We start from the raw sequence: 19,358 nt of genomic DNA on the forward strand, positions 1-19,358 counted from the left end.
CACCTGCCCAGACAGGAGGCGCAGAGAGGGTGGGCAGGGACCATGAGACTCACCCCATGACCCTCCCCTCCCCCACTGCTGGGGCAGGGCAGTGACCCCCCAGCACCCCCCCCATTAATCCCATTGCTGGGGCGGGGCAGAGCCCCCCATTTCCCTCCCCGCCAGGGGCAGGGCAGCGCCCCGAGGCACTTACAGGGTGTGTTGAGCAGGCGGGAGTTGTAGCAGGAGAACTCCAGGTGCTGCTCGCAGTACTCGGAGCCGTTGGCCAGGGCCTCCACCTCCGCCCACGAGGCGTTCCAGTACTCCACCGCGCCCAGGAAGGGCCGGTCCAGACTGGAGCCCCTCACCCGCGTGGCGTAGTACCGGTTGTGCCGAACGATGGTCCAGGCCCGATCCTCTGAGGATGACGCGCAAGGAGAAAGGATGGAGTCCGCGCGGGAACAGCCTGGGAGTCCCTTCGCCCAGCCCTTCCCTCCAGCTCTCTCCTGCATCACTCAGGGGCGGGGGGAAATGGGGGCAGCCCGGGCACCATAACAAGGTCCAATCCCCTTCCCTACCAATGGGCCTCAGCCCTGGCCGCCCTGAGGGCCCCTCTGCAGGCAGGGCCGGGGGGCAGTCGCTTTCGTGCCTGGTTCTGGAATGGACACCGTCACCGGCCCTCCAGGAACCCCACCACACAGGTGCTGCATGTGGGGACGGCTTCCGGTCACCACTGTCTGGGGCTGGGTCAGAGCCGGTGCCCCCTAGAGGGGAAAAGCCCTGTGCCCCATTCCCTGCCCCCCTGAGCCAGCCAGTCCCTGCCCCGGGACTGGATCAGAGCCGGCGCCCACTAGAGGGGAAAAGCCCTGTGCCCCATTCCCTGCCCCCCTGAGCCAGCCAGTCCCTGCCCCGGGACTGGATCAGAGCCGGTGCCCCCTAGAGGGGAAAAGCCCTGTGCCCCATTCCCTGCCCCCCTGAGCCAGCCACTCCCTGCCCCGGGACTGGATCAGAGCCGGCGCCCACTAGAGGGGAAAGGCCCCAATTCCCAAGCCCTGCCAGACCCTTTAGCATCTCTCCTTCCCCACCCGGCTACCTCGGATGTCGCAGTAGACGGTGAAGGGTTTGAGGGGCCCGCTGCCATCAGGGTCGATGGTGAAGTTCCCAGATGTTTTCCCACTGAGCCGATACGCGTCACACGACTCTTTGTAAAGGGCTGGAACAGGCAAAGCAGGAGGCTGGGATGAGACTAGTGAGCCGGGCTGGGTGTGGCAGCTGTGGCCGGGAACCCGCCCTCAGCCCCCCGTCCCCCTGGCTGGGCCGGAGCTCACATTTGTGGCAGGTCTCTCCCTTGTATCCCGTCAGGTTGCAGACGCAGATGAAGTCATCCCAGGACTGCAGGCAGTGGCCGCCGTGCTCGCACAGATTGGGGGTGCACCTGGCGGGGACAGATGCAGCTGAGGACGGCCGGGCGCATGGACGCCGGGGTGAGCAGGGTGTGCAGCTATCCGGCCATGACTCCAGCCATTGGCAGAGCTGCCCAGGCAAACCTGCCCTCTGTCCCAGCGCAGCCAGACCCTGCCTCAAACCTGATCACTCCACCCCAGGGCAAACTGTGTGTCGAGCTGTTATTAATGACGGCGGCGCTGCACGGATGCCGGCGGAGATCGAGACCCCCGACAGGCCGGGCACTGCGCGGACACAGTCCCTGCCCCAACCAGCTCACTCTGAACAAAGCAGAAATGGGGGGGCTGACAGCTGGCGGCAGGGCAAAGCCTCGATCTCAGGTCCCTGCAGGCCCAGCCCTAGGCACCGAGGACAAGCCCATGCCTCTCCCCCATGGTTTGTTCTGGGGCAGCCCCCCGGCGCAGACAGCCCAGCTCCTGGCGTGGGTCAGGCAGTGGCCGGCCGGCCGGCAGGCACATACCTGTCAGCGATGCTGCACATGTTGAAGAACACGTTGGAGTATTGCCCCAGCCGCTCCTGCCTCAGCAGGTCCAGCTCCACGGGCTGGGCGTCAACGCTGATGCTCTGCAGGCAGCCGTGGAAGGTGGTTTGGTTCGAGAGGCAGCCGGTGATGGCGGCAGGTTTGGGGCAGCCTGGAACACACACGGGGGTGGGGTGGGGTGAGTGCTGCCTGCCGCCTGCCCCCCAGCCTGCCCCCACCCCACCCCGGCCCGGGCCGCCCACCTCCAAAGAAGTACTGGGTCCCGGTGCGCAGCTGGAAGGGGTGGGCCACCCGGAACTCGGCCCCGTCGTTGTCGTCGATGGTGATCACGGCCGAACCGTCCCGCGCCACCAGCTCCACCATGTGCCAGAAGCCGTCGTTCAGCCGGTACCCTGGATGGGGGCAGAGGGGGGGCAAGTGGGCCCACAGGCGGCTGGTTCCCATCACCTCCTGCACCCCCTTGGCGGGACAATTCAATGCTGGGGCCTGAGACCCCCAGCAGGTGGCCATGGGGCTGCCATCCCCCCAGCCCCTCCTCCCCTAGCCCCCTCTTTGGTCACGTAACAAAGTGAAGGGGAAGGGGGGTCGGGATCCCAGCCTGTAAGTGCCGAGATGGGGAACTATCTGGGAACAGGCTTTCCGGTCTAGCAGAGGATGGTCCGACATAGGGCCATGGCTGGAAGCGGAGGCTAGACAAACTCAAAGGTGTGTTAACGTGCGAGTAATTAACCATTGGAACGAGGTCTCTAGCACTGGCCATTTCCAATCCAAGCCTTGACGCTCTGCTCTGGGAGCTAAGGGGCGGGGGTCCCATGGGCTGCACTGGGCAGCAGGTCAGACCAGCCCGGGAAGCTATGAACCTTAGGGTCAGGGTCAGGGTCAGGGTTAGGGCAGCAGGTCAGATCAGCTCGGTTAGGGTCAGGGTGGGGTCAGGGGTTTAGGGTCAGGGTGAGGGTCAGGGTGGGGTCAGGGGTTTAGGGTCAGGGTCAGGGTTAGGGCAGCAGGTCAGACCAGCTCGGTTAGGGTCAGGGTGAGGGTCAGGGTGGGGTCAGGGGTTTAGGGTCAGGGGTTTAGGGTGAGGGTCAGGGCAGCCGGGGAAGCTATGAACCTTAGGGTCGGGGTGGGGGTTGGGGTCAGGGTTAGGGCAGCAGGTCAGACCAGCTCGGTTAGGGTCAGGGTGGGATCAGGGGTTTAGGGTCAGGGTGAGGGTCAGGGCAGCAGGTCAGACCAGCCCGGGAAGCTATGAACCTTAGGGTCAGGGTCAGGGTCGGGGTCAGGGTCAGGGCAGCAGGTCAGACCAGCCCAGGGAGCTATGAACCTGCAGCGAATTCCAGTTTCCTGCGGCCGGGCTGGGCAATGGAGACGTTGATCTGGCCGTTGCTCAGTACCATCTCCAGGGAGCCCAGGTGCTCGGCGAAGCTGGTGTAGAGCAGGAGCCCCACCGTGTCCCAGGAGCGGAACTTGAAGCTGACGGACAGGCGGTTCCGGCGCGGGATGCCTGGCACTTGCAGGTAGTTGTTGATGCCAGCAAAGGTGATGGGCATGTAGAGCTGATCCCGGCAGTAATGGCTGACGTGGCCCTGGGAATAACCACATGAGAGCTGGTGAGTGCCCAGCTCCGTCCAGCCCCCTGGCACTGCCGCTTCCCCTCTTGCTGCCCGGGGCAGAAGTGGGGCACTTACAGCCCAGGCCCATTCACGTGGGCCCTGCCCTGGGGCTCTCTGGGATCAAAATCAGAAGACAAACAAGGAACCCGGATTTAATTATCACAAGGTTCCCCATATCAAAAGTACAAATCAGAGTTGTACATAGAAGAGGGTGTATTGATGTACCTTGGAGAGCATTTCCCAGTATGGGTAGTCCCATCCCAGCTTGCAGGGAAATGATCTACCTGGTGCATGACACACCCTCAGGAGGACATCCAGGGGTAGACAGAACCATGCAGCGCCTCACCTCAGTGGGTTGGTGGCCGTGCACGAAGGCAAATGTGCAACAATACAGTGAAAATTGTTTGGTCTGTGCACAGAACAATCCTCTCCCCACAAAAAGAAATGCTCCCTTAAGAGTGTCTATGGCAAGCTTTGCAAATTGCTTTTGTGGGACCCTTGCAGAAGGCTCAAAGAGGAAACCAATGCCCTCTGCTCCAGTCTCCAAATGGTGGCAGCATTTCCTTTGAAAGCAAACACTGCCTTAGCTACACCAAAGATCTTAGTGGAACAAGTCTCCTCTCGCTGGCGACTCCCTGGTAGGGAACAGTCAGACAGAGGAACACGTTATTGGGCAAGTGTTCCAAAAACGTGTACAGTTGTTGGGAGTGCAACAAAAACGGCACCTTCCATACAGGCCTCAGTCGCCAGGGATGGCAGAGCGAACAAATCGCACCATCAAACTCATGCCGTGGAAACTGGTAGATGCCAATGGACACAATTCGGACACCCTGATTCCACTCATTTTAATGTCACTCAGGGCAACTCCCCCGGCCTCCACAGACCATAAACCCTTTGAGGTGATGACTAGGCGAATGCCAGAGCATCTTTTGTGGCATGCCAGTGGCTCACAGCTAGAGGGAGTGAAAGTCGAAACCTTTCTGCAAGCACTACAAAAACATTGGAATCAGATTCACTTGCAGGTAGCCATCAAACTGGGGAAATCCAGACGGAAGGCAAAAGCCTATTTTGATAAAAGCCAAAGAGAGAAAACTTGGGTCTCCAGTTTCCCAAGCAACGCTCCTATCATATGCTGCACCTGAACACAATTTACGTAGCCGATGGACTGAGCCAAATGTGAATAGACTCGGTGCCGCTGTATACAAAATTAGAATCTCACATGGGAGCAGAAAATTAGATCAATTCTATCCTGCGAATCAGTTGAAATTGTACCGGAAAAGAGAGATTTCTCCACAGGCAGAGGAAGGCGAGCCATTGACTGCAAAAGCGTGTAACCCAAGAGCCAGTGAGAGTCAGCCCGGGCACAGGAAAAGAAAAAAAATGTGGGGTGTAACAACACTAATCCTGTACTTCGGCTTGAATGCTGCCTTTCAAACTGTGTGCCAGAAACTGGGAATGGGCGGCAGGGGATGGGTCACTTGACGATTCCCTGTTCTGTTCATTCCCTCTGGGGCACCTGGCATTGGCCACTGTCAGAAGACAGGACACTGGGCTAGATGGACCTTTGGTCTGACCCGGTACGGCCGTTCCTACGTTCTTATGTCACAGACTGTTTAGCCATAAGAGACACCGATCACTGCAGTAGATCAGGCTGTTGTACTGGGACTGGACTCAGACTTGCCTATTGAGGGTATGGCTGGACAGGTAACAGTGATTTGGGTGTGAGAAAGAATGAACCCAGATCAAGGCCAGCATGCGATACTATGCCTTTTAGCTGAAATTTTCTTCGAATGGGATTATCAACCAGAACAAGGACAATTTATATATAAGACTTGGGATAAAATTTTGTTTACCTCATGGACTAAGAGAACAACTTTGACAATACATAAGGTACAAAATCATGTCAGGTCTGTATAGATTGGGATTACGTCTAGTATTGAAAGATGGCAAAAATGTGTATTATGGAACGATTTTCCACTGTAGATCCAGAGACGTGGAGGAAGGTATGTGCATTATCTGCCCAAAAAATTAGGCAGTCACTACTTGGTCCAACTACTCATAACAAATGTTACCAAAACATGAAAGGAATAGGAGGGGAACAAATTGTTCTTGCATAGGATACAGAAGAAAATGAATTTTCAGCCTTTTGTAGATTGGCGGAATCTAGCGGGGGGAGGGTGTCACGTTGGGTGGAAGTCACTCTTGGCCAATAAGTGATGGAATTCCTTATGGATCATGGAAAAACAGAACCAAGTGACAAAGCCCAGTAAGAAACGGAGCAAGGACCATATGTAACCTAAACAACGAAGCCTGTGTCCAAATTAGTTTTTTGGATAGAACAAAAGTTAACAATAACTACTCGAAGCAGAGGTGCAGGCAATGCTAGTGGGAAAAGACTGAGTCACAGAATTCAGTGCAATGCCCTGAGTTGCAAGCAGGCCCTGTCAGTGGTCGCACAGCTACCCCTATCCCAAGGGTATTCATTAACCAAGTACCATTTCTGCATTTCCTTGTTGTCATAGGCACTGACTCCATGGGTGCTCCCGGGCTGGTGCACCCATGGGAAAAAAATAGCGGGTGCTCAGCACCCACCTCCAGCCCTGCCAATCAGCCCCTCCCCCTTCCTCCCATCCCCCGCCATTAGCTGAGCTAGGGCCAGGCATGCTCGGGGGAGGGGATGGAACGGGGGGGGGGGGCAGGAAGAGGCGGGGCAGGGGGGGGCCTTGGGGGAAAGGGTGGAGAGGGGCCAGAGCGGGGGTTGAGAACTCCCAGGGGAAGTGGAAAGTTGGCACCTCTGTTCGTTGTGTTAAATGTATCTAATTGGCAATGAGTAATTGCAGCTAATAGAGAGATACTAAAGTTGCATCTTTCTTTGCAGTACTCCTTGTGGATAGGGTAACTGCTTTTCAACCCCGAGTGCAGGATATTGCTAACTTGGGTCTGGACATACAAACTAACCTGTATGCTCCTAGAAGAAAACGAGGAATTGGTCCTTTGGGGGTTCTGAATAGCACTACAGGGTTATTTGGTACAGGAATGTTAATTTGGATTAAGGTTGGTGTTGAGAGAATCAAAAAGCATATCAATTATGGTAATTTGAGGTAATAACTCCTCTATGTGATCAGCTGGAAATGTAGCAATGGGATTTACTGGCAGCGAATGCAACGCAGATTTCATGTCCAAGATACAACTAACTAGGGAGACCAGACAGCAAATGTGAAAAATCGGGACAGAGGGGGGGTGTGTGGGGGGGGGGCGCGGGGGTTAAATAGCCTATATAAGAAAAAGACCCAAAAATTGGGACTGTCCCTATAAAATCAGGACACCTGGTCACCCTACAACTAACCAAAGGGAGATCTCCTATGGAGCGAATAGCCTTTCCCGGAGAAGGACAGTGTTGTGTAGTGACCAATCGCAAAAAATTGCCACTGCCAGTGCAGATGTGTGGTCACAACTCCACATTTTTGTGTTAAACCACAAGTGCCTACAATGATTGGGCACGCAACGGTGTCTCCGATGCCCATGTCTAACAATTAAACCATTCTCCTTAGTAACCCTGATTATCGGGATCTTATTAGACAAAGTACTCCAGTGTTTCCTGCATAGATACCACCACTGACCTTACCACTCAAACAACTGTTCGAAAGAAAAGAGTCACATTTAATTGACATTAGTAATGAAATGAACAAGGCAAATCAAGCAATATCTGAAATGTTAGATAGTGGCAGCTCCCAAGGCAGTACACCTGGAGGAATGGGAATTGGATGGAAGGGATGGATTACTGGCCATCGTTTCTTTACTATGTGTACCATCCTTACCCTATGTTACGTGGGAGGAAGACTTAGACCCATGTGTACAGAAAGGGTTAAACCCCTGCCTTGTGAAATTCAGCCTGTTTCCTTTCTCTTGTTGTCAATTACTGTCAAGCAGCCAGGGGATAATATGAGAGAAGCAGATGAGGATGTGGATGTGTATGAAGACACACGTAACATAAGCCCACATCATGGTCCAGAAGTTCCCTATGATTATAACTACGTACCACAGTGCAGAGGAGTAAAGGATCCACAGAGGAAGAACTAATCCCTAATACGTATAGAATGATGGCCTGGGTCTAGAGTTACATTACATAGAAACTTTAGGTATAGAGGTAAGTTACATATAAGATTTTGAATATTAGATCAATGATGTTTGCTGTGTATTACTGTATTAATCATTGCTGCATAGTGGCATGTAATATGTACGTGACAGGGCTCTTACTGTCTTATTATCTCTTGATAGTGAGCTAACACTCACCCTGTCAAGGGGAAGGGGAGATGTAGCCGGGGCCGGCTCTAGGCACCAGCAAAACAAGCTGGTGCTTGGGGCGGCACATTTTTAGGGGCGGCATGGCCGGCGCCAGAATGCCGCCCCTGCCGCCCTAGCTCACCTCCGCTGCTGTTGCCACGGCGCGCAAAACAGCTGATTCGCGCGATGCTACTCGCCCTCCCTCCCAGGCTCTCAAACCTGGGAGGGAGGGGGAGCAGCGGCACGCGAATCAGCTGTTTCGCGCGCCGCGGCGGCTCGGGGTCTCCCCCTCCCTCCCAGGCTCTCAAACCTGGGAGGGGGGGGAGACTCTGAATGGCCGTGGCACGGACGCCGCTTCTCCCCCTCCCTCCCTCCTAGGCTTGAGAGCCTGGGGGGAGGAGGCAGGGCTGGGGATTTGGGGAAGGGGCGGAGTTGAGGCGGGGCCAGGGGTGGGGTAATTAAAGAACGGGGCGGGGACGGCCAAAATTGTTTTTGCTTTGGGCGGCAAAAATCCTAGAGCCGGCCCTGGATGTAGCCAGTGATTTTAGTTTATTATTCATTTATTGTGTGATGTTCTGATTAACACCATGTCATGTGCTAGATAATCATGTATGTTAAAGAGGGTTAAGTTGTAGGATGATAGAAGTATAAGACTGATCAGTATTTAGAAAGCTAAGTAAGAAAAGGTCTTGCATTTCAGCCTTAGGCTGAGGCCTGCAAGGTTTTAGCTTAGCTATTTTAGGCCTTGGAGCTCAGAAATGCTGACCGAAGTAAGTGAGCGAAGAATAACCCGATGCCCTAAGATTATGGGCAAAGAGATTCCAAGGGGTAATATTGAAAAAAATTAGCTGGAAGATTAACTTTAAATCACAAAAATGGTGTAGAGGCACATCTGTCTCTAACGTGTCTTAACCACAGGATACAAGTTGTGCGTCAGTGATAATGAAATAAAGAGAGCCTACACGACCTATAGAAATCGGAGGGCCTTCAGTGTCTAAGGGACACCAGACCGATAAGGAAAAAGGGGGGTGACACTTTCATGTACATGCGCAGAATGTAGGTATAGGCAGAATCACGTTACAAAAAGGAGGTGCCCAGAGCGGGGAAAAAGGAGCTTTCTATGGGAGGATCCAGCAGGAACCATCCCTCTCCTGATGATCAATCCAGGAGACCCATCAGCCCCTAACACTGTCAGGAGGATGTGAGTGGCTGTAGCTATCCCTGGTGCCTGGATGGATCTAGTTGTGGGACCCTCCTCACTGTGTTAGTACCTTTAATCACACTGATAAGAGAGAGTGGACCTTGTTCCTGTGACTGTCTGTGTTACTTGCCGCTGGTGTCATGCGTTCCTGTGAGCTCTAGATCCAAACCAGGCAGAGAGAGCTCTGCTCAACTCCAGCCTGAAGCCGCCAGAGCCAAACCCATGAGGCAGCCGCAGCCGAGTCCCCGGCTCTGAGCTCGCACCCATCGCCTGGTGACAGCAGCTGATGGCCCCGGGCCCAGGACGACCTCGCGCTATCGATCTGGGGCTGGATGAGTGAGCGCTGGAGCAGCCGGTTCCTGGCCCGTAGCCAGCTTCAATCCTAGCCCCACGCCGGGCTCGGGTCGCTGACAGCCAGAGCTGCCTGCCGCACAACGTGCCTGGGACAGATCTGCCAAGGCCAAAGGTACCCCATGTGCACTCCCCCTGCGCCCCAGGAACCCCCACTCCCTTTCCCTGGGGTTCCCCACACCTCGAAGCGGATGTTGGACGCTCTCCTGCGGACCAGGTCAATGATGTTGACCCTGTTGAAGAAGATGTTCTCCATGCATCCCCGGAAGTTCTGTCGATAGACCAGGCTCCGATTCTTCTGACTGATCACGCCGCCGAAGAACAGCTGTGGGGAGAGTCAGGGGGATTGGGCTGAGCCCCAGCCGTCTGGGGCACCGCTTGCCCAGTGCGGATGGGACATGCCCCCTGCCCGGCAGGGAGAGAGAGGAACAGCAGGGAGCTCAGCACCAGTGGGGCTGGGCTGCGTCCCTCTGGGCTCCCAGGGACGGGGGTATCCCCCGGTAGCCCCCTCCAGCACAGAGCAGAGCCCCACAGGGGGCAGGGAGGGGCCTGGTTGTGATCTGCCGCTGGCTTAGCTCCTGGTCCCAGCTCAGAGGACATCACACAGGCGCAGCCTGAGCCCACGGGGCCCCGCCGCCCGCGGTTCTCAGCACAGCAACATGATGGGCCCCCTCTGTCCCCTCAGGGCTGGGAGCCCGGGCAGAGCTGCGCTGGGTAGTCCCCTCCAGCACAGTGTCCAGACGGGCCGCCCCAAGAAGCAGGCCCCCCTGTCCTGCCCCTGCCCCCCCGACCCCGCTGGGACTGGACAGGCTCTACCTCGGTGTCCAGGTCCAGGTGCTGGAAATCCCCGTTGCAGCGGAAGCGTCTGACCTCCCCGTCCAGGCTCAGGTTGACGTGATGACCGTGGCGGTCAATGCGCAGCTGGTGCCAATGCTGATCATCAAGGAGGCTGCCCACCGTCACCGTGGTGTGTCCCTGACTGGAGTACATCGGGCTGCTGCCTGGGGAGGCCGGCCAGTCACCCTACTGACAGGGAGGGGCCTCAAGCCTCCCCGGTGCCGCTCAGGGGTCATCCCAACCCCCCTCCTGCCACCCACCCCCAACAACCCCGCTACGAGGTACGGACTGGCCACAGCCAACCCCCATCCTACAGCCCAACCCCCATGGCCCCAATCCTCCCCCCAGTACAGGCCAGCCCCTGCCGAGCCCCATCCCACTGCTCACCCCCCATGGCCCCAATCCTCCCCCCAGTACGGCCCAGCCCCTGCCAAGCCCCATCCCACTGCTCACCCCCCATGGCCCCAATCCTCCCCCCAGTACGGCCCAGCCCCTGCCGAGCCCCATCCCACTGCTCACCCCACAACAATGCCCCCCAGAGTACAGAGCAGCCCCTGTCAATCTCCCCCCATACTGTGCAGCCCCTTCTAACCCCCATCCCCTGTCCAAGCCCCACCATCCCCGGTAACCCTCCCTAGCACTGAGCAGCCCCGCAGCACCCCAGCCAGTCCCAGACTCACCTAAGCTGATGTGTAGCACCAGCTGGGCTTGTTTCAGCTCCACGGTGATGTAGTCCCCCTGGGAGCCCTCGCCGTGCATCAGCAGCCCCTCCCGCTCCATCGTCTTGAAGTTGAAGGCAAACACGTCCTGGGCAGTGCGGACGGTTTTGCCGCGGAAGCGGTAGGAAATGGCATCGTCCCCGTCGAAGTACAGCACATCAGACCCTGGGGGACGAGTGTAACGAACTGGGACTGTTTTTACTGTGGTCTTTGAATGCTGAGTGGGGAGTGTTGGCTGGGACGGTTGCAAGGGAGGTTGGCTGGGACGGTCTGCATTGGGGGATGGGAGACTGGCCTAGGGGGAAAATACCTGAGCATGTAAGGTGAGAACCCAGGAAGGGGTTAGAGGCCAGGTGACAACTTTTCCCGGGAAACTGAACAAAGGCTATGGGAGGGGTCGCTGAAGAGAGTTTCAGGAGCTGGCTGGTGACATGGCTGTGGGGCAGATGGGGCTCTGACCTCCCAAGGGGGCTGTGGTGCCCTGGGACCCCAAGATGGACCTAATTGGGGGGGATCCTGTTATCTGTGCCTGCAAGACCTGTCTTGGACTGTATTCCTGTCGTCTAAATAAACCTTCTGCTTTACTGGCTGGCTGAGAGTCATGGTGAATCGCAGGAAGCCGGGGGTGCAGGGCCTTGTGTCCCCCCACACTCCGTGACAACGAGACCCAACGTCACCCAGGGCACTGGCCAAACTTGCCCACACCCCTCTGCCTGGCCCCTACCCTCCCTGCTGAGAGCCAGACTCAGGGGACGCCTGATGTCTGCAAACATCTACAAGGCGTTTGGTTTTCTAATTGTTTCAGGTTTGTACTGCAGTTTCATGAGTCACTGGCCGGGTTATCCAGGCCATTGTTCCTTTGGGGGCCCAGGAGCCTTGGAAAGGGGGTGGGGCAAGGCTCCCCTGGCCGGTTTTGGGGTGATTAGACCCCCCTGGTCAGGGTCAAGGTGGTCAGGTGCCTTCAGCCCAGTCAAGGAGAGAGCTGCAGAGAGGAGAGCTCGGTCTGGACCAGCCCCAGGAAGGAGGGCTGTGCACCCCCAAGCCAAGGGAGAGTCTCCAGGCCAGGGGGCCAGGACTGGGGGCACCCAGCTCCCCAGAAGGGCTGGGAAGCCCTGAAGCAAAAGGGGAGCTGATAGATCTGAGTAGATTAGACCCCAAGAGAGGGGGAAGATTGTTTAGAAGACACTGGTGACGGTGAATTATTTTGGAGACTTGGAAGGAAACTGAGGTCAGAAGCCTGCAGGCCCACCCTGGGGCACAAGAGGGGCCCTGGGATGGCCCCTGTCTACAGCTCCCCAGGGCTGTTTTGATCACCAGATTTGTTTCAAAATTTAAAACAAAATGAAACTGTCCTGAGTGGGGCAGAAGAGGAGGGGTTGGGGCGGAGGAGAGCTGGGACAGGAGCCTCGGGGGCGCCAGCGGGAGGAAGGGGAACAGGTCTCCAGGCTCAGTGGGGAGGGCTGGGGGCAGTGGGGTGTTGGGGCAGGACTTGGGGGGGGTCAGAGCTGAATTCCTGGGGAGCTGTATGGGCTCCAAATCACCCGATGGGCTGAACGGGGCCTGGGGCCCCGGGGCTCTGTGCCACACTGCGCCTGGGGCCCCGGGGCTCTGTGCCACACAGAATCTAGAGGGATAGCTCAGTGGTTTGAACACTGGCCTGCTAAACCCAGGGTTATGAGTTCAATCCTTAAGGGGGCCACTTGGGGATCTGGGGCAAAATCAGTACTTGGTCCTGCTAGTGAAGGCAGGGGGCTGGACTCGATGACCTTTCAAGGTCCCTTCCAGTTCTAGGAGATGGGATATCTCCATTAATTAATTAAGCCAGGCCCATTGCTCAGAGCCTTTATTTCCTCTAGGAAACCCCCAAACCCCCTCCCCGCAGCGTCAGGCCCAGCTAGCGCCAGGGCTCCGCCGGCGGCCTGCTGCTCACTCACGGTAGGGGCAGCCGTAGAGGCCCAGGCGCAGGCCGATCTTGCCTCGCGGGTTCCAGGCCCGGGGGATGATGCGGATGTAGCGAGCCAGGATGGGGTAGTGCAGGTCGTGGCGCACCACCCCGCTCTCGTTCACGTTCCCAAAGAAGGTCTGGCGGAGAAACAGCCCCTGTCAACGCAGCCCCCGCAGCGTGGGGTGACTGCGCCCCCCACCAGCCCCTTCCCACCCGCGGGGACCACGCTCCCCCGGGCCGGCCTAGGCTGTAGCCGACCTGAGGCCTGGCTTGGCCAGTGGCCTCTCTCTGACAGGGCCCAGCCCCTCAGAGGAAGGTGTCAGAACCCCACAGTGGCGGGGCTGGGGTGATCCGCCCCCTACTAGCTCTTAGCTTGGTCTCTCAGCGATCAGCCTGGGGCAGGAGGAGTGACGCTCCCTCCCACGTTCGTTACCACAGACTGCGGCCGTCACTCTGGATGCTCTTGCTAGCCATCGAACTGGCCAGCCCCCCTTCGAGCCTTATTGACTTCTTGGCCTCGACACCGTCCTGTGGTGTGGAGTTCCACAGGCCAACCCCCCATGGGTGGGAGAGTTTCCCCTTAGATCAGTTTTGAATGTCCCCCTGTCAGCGACTGTCTTCTCGTTCTTGTGGCGTGGGGCAGGAAAGTCGGCAGCTCCCACTCCCTCCTTTAGCCTGGCACGATCTCATAGACTTTTGTCCCGTGCCCTCAGAGCCGTGTGCAGACGGGGGCACTCAGGAGCCAGGCAAGGCGCTGGCACTGGTGGGAGCCCCCCGGATGTGTTGGCAGTAGCTCCTTACCCAGTTACTCCCTAGCTGGAAGAAGGGCTTCCAGCTGCTGGGGTGGTCCCCGTACAGCACGATGTAACGCGTCACCCAGTCATACGTGTTGTACGTCCCCTGCGTGGCCACCGCATTGATCTTGTGCTTCTGCATCAGGTCGATCTGGAGCCAGGGCTGCTTGTCGCTGGGGTCTGGAGACCAGCCACTGCTGCCTGTGCCGGAGGGCATGGTTAGACCCGGTGCCACCCGCGGCTCTGGCCTTTCCACTCCCTGCTCAGCTCAGAAATGGGGCCAGAGCTGCCCAAGGGCAGCAGGGTAAACGCCCTCCGAGCTGCCCCAGGGCCTCGCCCCACCCCACGGGGACCCCGGGGCATCACTGACAGGGGGATCCCATAGGAACCCTACTAACCTCCCCACTCTGCCCAGGCGCTGCTCTGGGGCATTTGGGGACCCTCCCTCCTTTGCCAGCACCATGTGCAGCCAGGCTACTGCTTTGTGGGTCTCCAGCAATTGCCCCGTGGCTGGGGCAGGCTCCTGGGCCCAGCTCTCCCCGGGGCCAGGCAGGCGGGACTCACTGTGCAGCCGGGCGAAGCTGGACGAGTAGAAGATGCTGTAGCGGGAGGAGGCACCGATGGATGAGGAGTAAAGGGGAGCGACCAGCTCATCGTAACAGTGCTCTGCAGAGAAGAGGCTGCGTTAAAGCCACTTTGCCGGCCTGGCCTCCGCTCCTCTCCCCCACCCCACGCCAGCCCTTGGCCTCAGAGTCTGCCACCGGGGGCAGGGCTGGACCCTTGGGCATGAGGGACCCAATGGGGCCCATTAACTCCTTTGACACTGGCCACAGCTCACGGTCTCTGCGTCCCCAGCAGCTGTCCGTCGCAGGGGAGTGGCTGAGATGCCACCCTGGCCGGGAGAGGGTAACCCGATGGCTCCTCCCAGTGTCCCCTATGACCGCACAGCCAGTGCGTGTGCAGGGTGGGCCAGGCTCCCACCCCGACCCTGTGGGACCTGGGGGCTTAGCCTGTGCGAGGCTCCCAATCCATCTAGTGCCCCCCCCCCCAGTTCACCAGCATTCCCAACCCCTTCTGGTCCTTGTGTCATGACATGCAACCCCCTTCACCCCCCCATGCAGCACCCACAAGCACACGAGTCCAGCCAGAGGCCCAGCTGGGCCAGGGGGGCATAGGGCAGACTGGCTACAGCACAGAATGGCCCACTGGAGATGGAGGCGCTAGAGGCCCGAGGTGTCTCTAGGAAGGGTGTAGCGGGGCAGTTACCCCACTCCGGGGAGGAAGGCTGGGCTGATTGGGGAAGCAGCCACAGCTGGGGCCACACCTAATCAGGCCACAGCAGGCCCTGATAAAAGGGCTAAGGGAGGCACTGGGTCAGAGTCTCTCTCCAGTCTTGGAGGGAGAAGGGCCTGGCTGTCTGGGAACAGAGGGTACCTGATGCAGAGCAGGGCTGGGGAAAGGCGAGAGGCGCCCCAGCCTGAGGCCTGGTTAAAGGCTGAAGGAGGTACTGGGGCTGCAGAGGTGTAGCCCAGGGATGGGCGGAGGTAGCTGGTCCTACGCCCTGCCAGTGATGTGTGGCCATTACAGACTGCCGTCTGCCCTAGGGAGTCGGGGCTAGATGATGACTGGCAGTAGTGGGTTGGGGGTTCCCCTGGGAGGGGAGACCCAGTGTGAGGGGGTACTGCTGGGGCAGAACCCTGAGTAAAGGGCATCGGGGTCTGGGAGGGATATGAGGCCTGAGGCAGGTGAGACACCAGCCAGCAGGAGGCGCTCTGGAATCGAGCTAGTTCCTGGATGACCAGCAGGAGATGCTGCACCGGTGAGTGAGTCATCTGCTAGACAGTAATTTCCATTACTTGCATCTGAAGAAGTGAGGTTCTTACCCACGAAAGCTTATGCTCCCTATACTTCTGTTAGTCTTAAAGGTGCCACAGGACCCTCTGTTGCTTTTTACAGATTCAGACTAACACGGCTACCCCTCTGATATCTGCTAGACAGGGAACTAACTGGGGGTACCTGCATGGGTTACTCTGCATTTGTGCATCCCTCCTCCGAGCCCCTGCTGCTACCCTGGAGCCATCGGGGCTGCGAGGCCTCGGGGAATGCTGCCCCTGCCACGTTCTCCCAGTGATTTCACAGTGAGCTAGAAAGGCCGGCTGTTCCCAGGCACCTGGACCCGGCCAGATGCAGGAGGGCAAAGCCAAGCTGTGGGGAGCAGTGACCCTGGCCAGGGTCCCGGGGCAGCCGGCAGGGCAGGATGGTGCCTGCCTACTGGGGACACTTGGTGCTAGACAGCGTGGCCCTTAGGCCCTGCCCTAAAGACACTGACCATTGCTGCTTGCACAACAACTGATCAGGAAGGGTCTGCCCCACGCGGGGCCCCTGGGCTCAGCCAGGGAGTCTGCCCCACACAGGGCTCCGGGTGGCTGGGCTTGGCTGGGCTCCCTGGAGCAGCAAAGCTTCCCTCTGCTCACCGTCTCTCTTTCTCCCACTGCAGAGAGCTGACACGCCCTGCAGCTCAGCGGCTGCCCGCACCAGCCACACGACTGCCTGTATGTGGCTCTGGGGAGACCCTGGCCAGGGGAGTGGGGGAAGCCCCATGTTCCTGCAGTGTTAGCCAGGCTAGTGCCCCTGGGATGCCGCTGGCGCTGGCAGGAGAGAGCCCAGGGCTGGACGGGGAGGGGGTTATGCAAATCTCCATTTGGAGGCTCCCGATGGGGCCAGGCAGCCCCTGCCCTGTATCAGGTGGGGCAGCCCCAGCCGGCTCCACACGCAGGCTGATGCGCTGGCCGGATCCCACGGGGCACCCACCAGGCGAGCCTCTTTCTCCCAGCTGAGGGCAGCAGAGCGAGGGGCTATGGGGGGACAGCAGGAGCTGTACTCACCTCCCCCATTTTCCAGCACGTTAGGGACCCCGCTGCACACTCCGCTCTCAGTGGGGGGAGGGTTGGGGGGCAGGCTGGGCTGGGGTACAGGCAGGCAGGGGAGCAGCTGGGGCAGTTACCCATGAGGATGCAGGGCCCTACACAGGCTCGGGGGTGGTGCCCAGCAGAGACTGAGGCTCCACATTCAGCCCCCCTTCCTGGGCTGGTCTCTGGGAGTCCAGACCCACGTCCCTCACCCCAGGGTATCAGAGGGGCCCAGAGCCCCTCACTAAGGCACCCAGCCCTGCTCAGTGCCAGCGCCTTGCCCCAGCTGAGCCCAGGGAGTCACACAGGCCCAGGGGGGAGCCAGTGCAGCTGGGGTAGGTCACTGCCCCAGCCCAGGGAGGGGGCCCTGGGGGCGCATCCCCAGCCAGCCCCATTGCTCTGCAGAGCCCCCATGTGGCACCCACAGCACCCCTACCCCTGGGTGCCTACCCCTGGGGACACCTGGCTAGTGAGGCTCCAGTGCCTCTTGGGCTATGGCAGAGCAGACATCCCCAATGGGAGAGGGGCTAGGCCCCCACACCCCCCAGCTGCAATCCTGAGGTCCCCAACCACCTGCCGGCATCCCAGGCATCAGCAGAGCCGCTCAGCAGGGCTCAGCCCAGCCCCCGAGGGTGACGGGGAGCAGCCGGCACTGGTACAGCCGCACAGCTGGGAGGAACCCAAGGGCCCTGCAGCCCCAAGCCAGGCCAGGTTACTGCTGCGGTGCCAGAGCCGCACCCGAGGCCAGACCTGGCCACGGGCTCCGGCGCAGCACCCTGCGGCCGCCTTGCCAAGTCGCTGAGCAGGTCAGAAAATCCGGCCCATGTGCCAGAGGGTGGATCCCGGCAGCGCCGTGGGAACCGCCTGCTTCTCCCGGTGGGATGGGGCCAGCCCTGCTCTCTCCCTGAGCAGAGGGGATGCCCCAGAGACCCCAAACAAGGCTTGCTAAGCGTGCGACCAAAGAACGGTCCCAGATCAGCAATTACTGACCTGCCCGTGGGGCCATCCTCCCCTCCCAGCATGGCCCCGGGCACCACCCGCCTCTCCTGAGACCTTGGCCGACCGGCCCCTCTGGATTCACTCCCTGCCTAGGCTGGGCAGTGGGTGCTGGGCCCTGGCATGAGGCCAACACCCCCAGAATCCTGCCCAGCTGCTAGGTGTACCTGCGTGCGACACCTGTAGGGGGAGAAACCCCAGGGCCATTGTGGGGCAGGCTCCCCCTCCCCACTCCTTACCATTAGAGGGCCAGAGGAACAGCTTCTTTGCCCTACCTATGTCCCCTGGGGTGCAGCAGATCAGGGACACGCCAGCCCAGTCCTACAACACGGCAAGCCCCAGGAGGCCGTCCTGTCTCCTCTGGGACTGGCCCAGGATCCTGCTTGGGGGGGAGGGGGGGTAATTCCTGACCGTCCCCCTCCCCATCCACAGCAAAGGCCTGTTGTTGGAGCCTCTTTCACAAGAGAGGCCCTGGCAGCCCCACTCCAGCCAGGCACGCAGGCTCCACACTGCACAGAGGGGGTCATGGCACCTCCCCACAGCCGGGGCCAAAATCGCTCTGCATGGGCACCCCCCCCCGCCCCCAGCCAAGCACCCCCACACCCCTCAGCTCCTGGGGAAGTTTTTTTGCAGCAGCTGCTGCTGCTCCAGGGAGCCACGGAGAAGTAGCTGGGGGAGGGGGACAGGGCGCAGGGGCTCTGCCCACACAGCTGCTGGCGGGCAGGGGGGCTGCTGGGGGTTCGGGGCTGGGCAGCTCTGCAGGGAGGGAGCGGGGGCTGAGGTTGTCTCTGGCTGCTGGTCTCAGGACTGCAGTGAGCGGCAGGCAGGTGCTGCAGTGGGGGGGGGGGGGAGCTGCTCTGCACCCACCAGGCTGGGCTGGATCCATGGCACGAGAACTATTGATCCCAGTGGGGGAAGGGACCCTGGGGCTTGGGGACAGGGCTCGTGGGGTCTATCCCTGACCTTGGCACCACCTGGCCAGGTGACCTTGGGAAAGTCCCTTCCCCTCGCGGTGCCTCAGTTTCCCCGTCTCTACAGCGGGGAAGGGGGGGGCTCCCCGGGCGCTGGGAAAGGGCAGCGAAGCTGGCGGCTGTTTGGGGCTGGGAGCGGGGGCAGCAGGGCCTCGTCCCGCATTGCGGAGCCGGGCAGATCCCGCGGCCGCGGCACTTACGGGGCGGGCAGCGGTGGCGGTCCAGCGGCAGGACGGCCGCGCAGGCGGCGAGGAGGAGGCAGAGCAGGCGGGTGTCCATGCTGGGGGCGGCGGGGAGCGCTCGGGGCCGGCAGCTCAGCCCGGGGCTCGCGTCGCATCCCCCGCTGCAGCCCAGCCCGACGCGTCTCCCGCTGCCGCTGCTGCTCCGGTGCTGATGCTGCACGCGCCGATCCCCGGCCCCGCGCGTGCTCCGCTCCCCCCTGCCCCCGGCAGCGTCTCCAGCGGGACGGGCGGGGAGCCGGGCATGGGGGCGCAGAGCAAGGGGATGGGGGCGCACAAAGTTATGGGGGGCGCAGAGCAGGGGATGGGGGATGCAGAGCAGGGGATGCATAAGGGGATGGGGGCGCAGAGCAGAGGATGGGGGTGCAGAAGGGGATCGGGGCACAGCAGAGGGTGGGGGTGCAGGAGGGGATGGGGACACAGAACTGGGGATGCACAAGGGGATGGGGTGCAGAGCAGAGGATGAGGGCACAGAGCAGGGGATGGGGACACAGAGCAGGGGATGGGGGATGTACAAGGGGATGGGGGGCACAGAGCATAGGATGGGGGCACAGAGCAGAGGATGGGGGTGTACAAGGGGA

The 19,358-nt window shown here is 59.9% G+C and overlaps 1 protein-coding gene across 1 annotated transcript in view; it reads right to left on the reverse strand.

The window, feature by feature from the left end:
• CNTNAP1 (contactin associated protein 1) overlaps positions 1 to 18,964 on the reverse strand; it is a 31,847-nt gene extending 12,883 nt beyond the window's left edge. Inside the window, 13 exon segments of the mRNA XM_065577823.1 lie at positions 194 to 397; positions 1,073 to 1,192; positions 1,308 to 1,414; positions 1,904 to 2,075; positions 2,167 to 2,316; positions 3,243 to 3,504; positions 9,549 to 9,692; positions 10,184 to 10,368; positions 10,885 to 11,088; positions 12,858 to 13,005; positions 13,670 to 13,863; positions 14,227 to 14,328; positions 18,739 to 18,964. Of these exon segments, the coding sequence (XP_065433895.1) occupies positions 194 to 397; positions 1,073 to 1,192; positions 1,308 to 1,414; positions 1,904 to 2,075; positions 2,167 to 2,316; positions 3,243 to 3,504; positions 9,549 to 9,692; positions 10,184 to 10,368; positions 10,885 to 11,088; positions 12,858 to 13,005; positions 13,670 to 13,863; positions 14,227 to 14,328; positions 18,739 to 18,817 (2,071 nt within the window). The 5' untranslated portion in view covers positions 18,818 to 18,964.
• Positions 18,965 to 19,358: the final 394 nt, after the last annotated feature.

This window comes from Chrysemys picta, chromosome 24 (genome assembly GCF_011386835.1).
Source record: "Chrysemys picta bellii isolate R12L10 chromosome 24, ASM1138683v2, whole genome shotgun sequence".
Lineage (NCBI taxonomy): Eukaryota > Metazoa > Chordata > Testudines > Emydidae > Chrysemys > Chrysemys picta.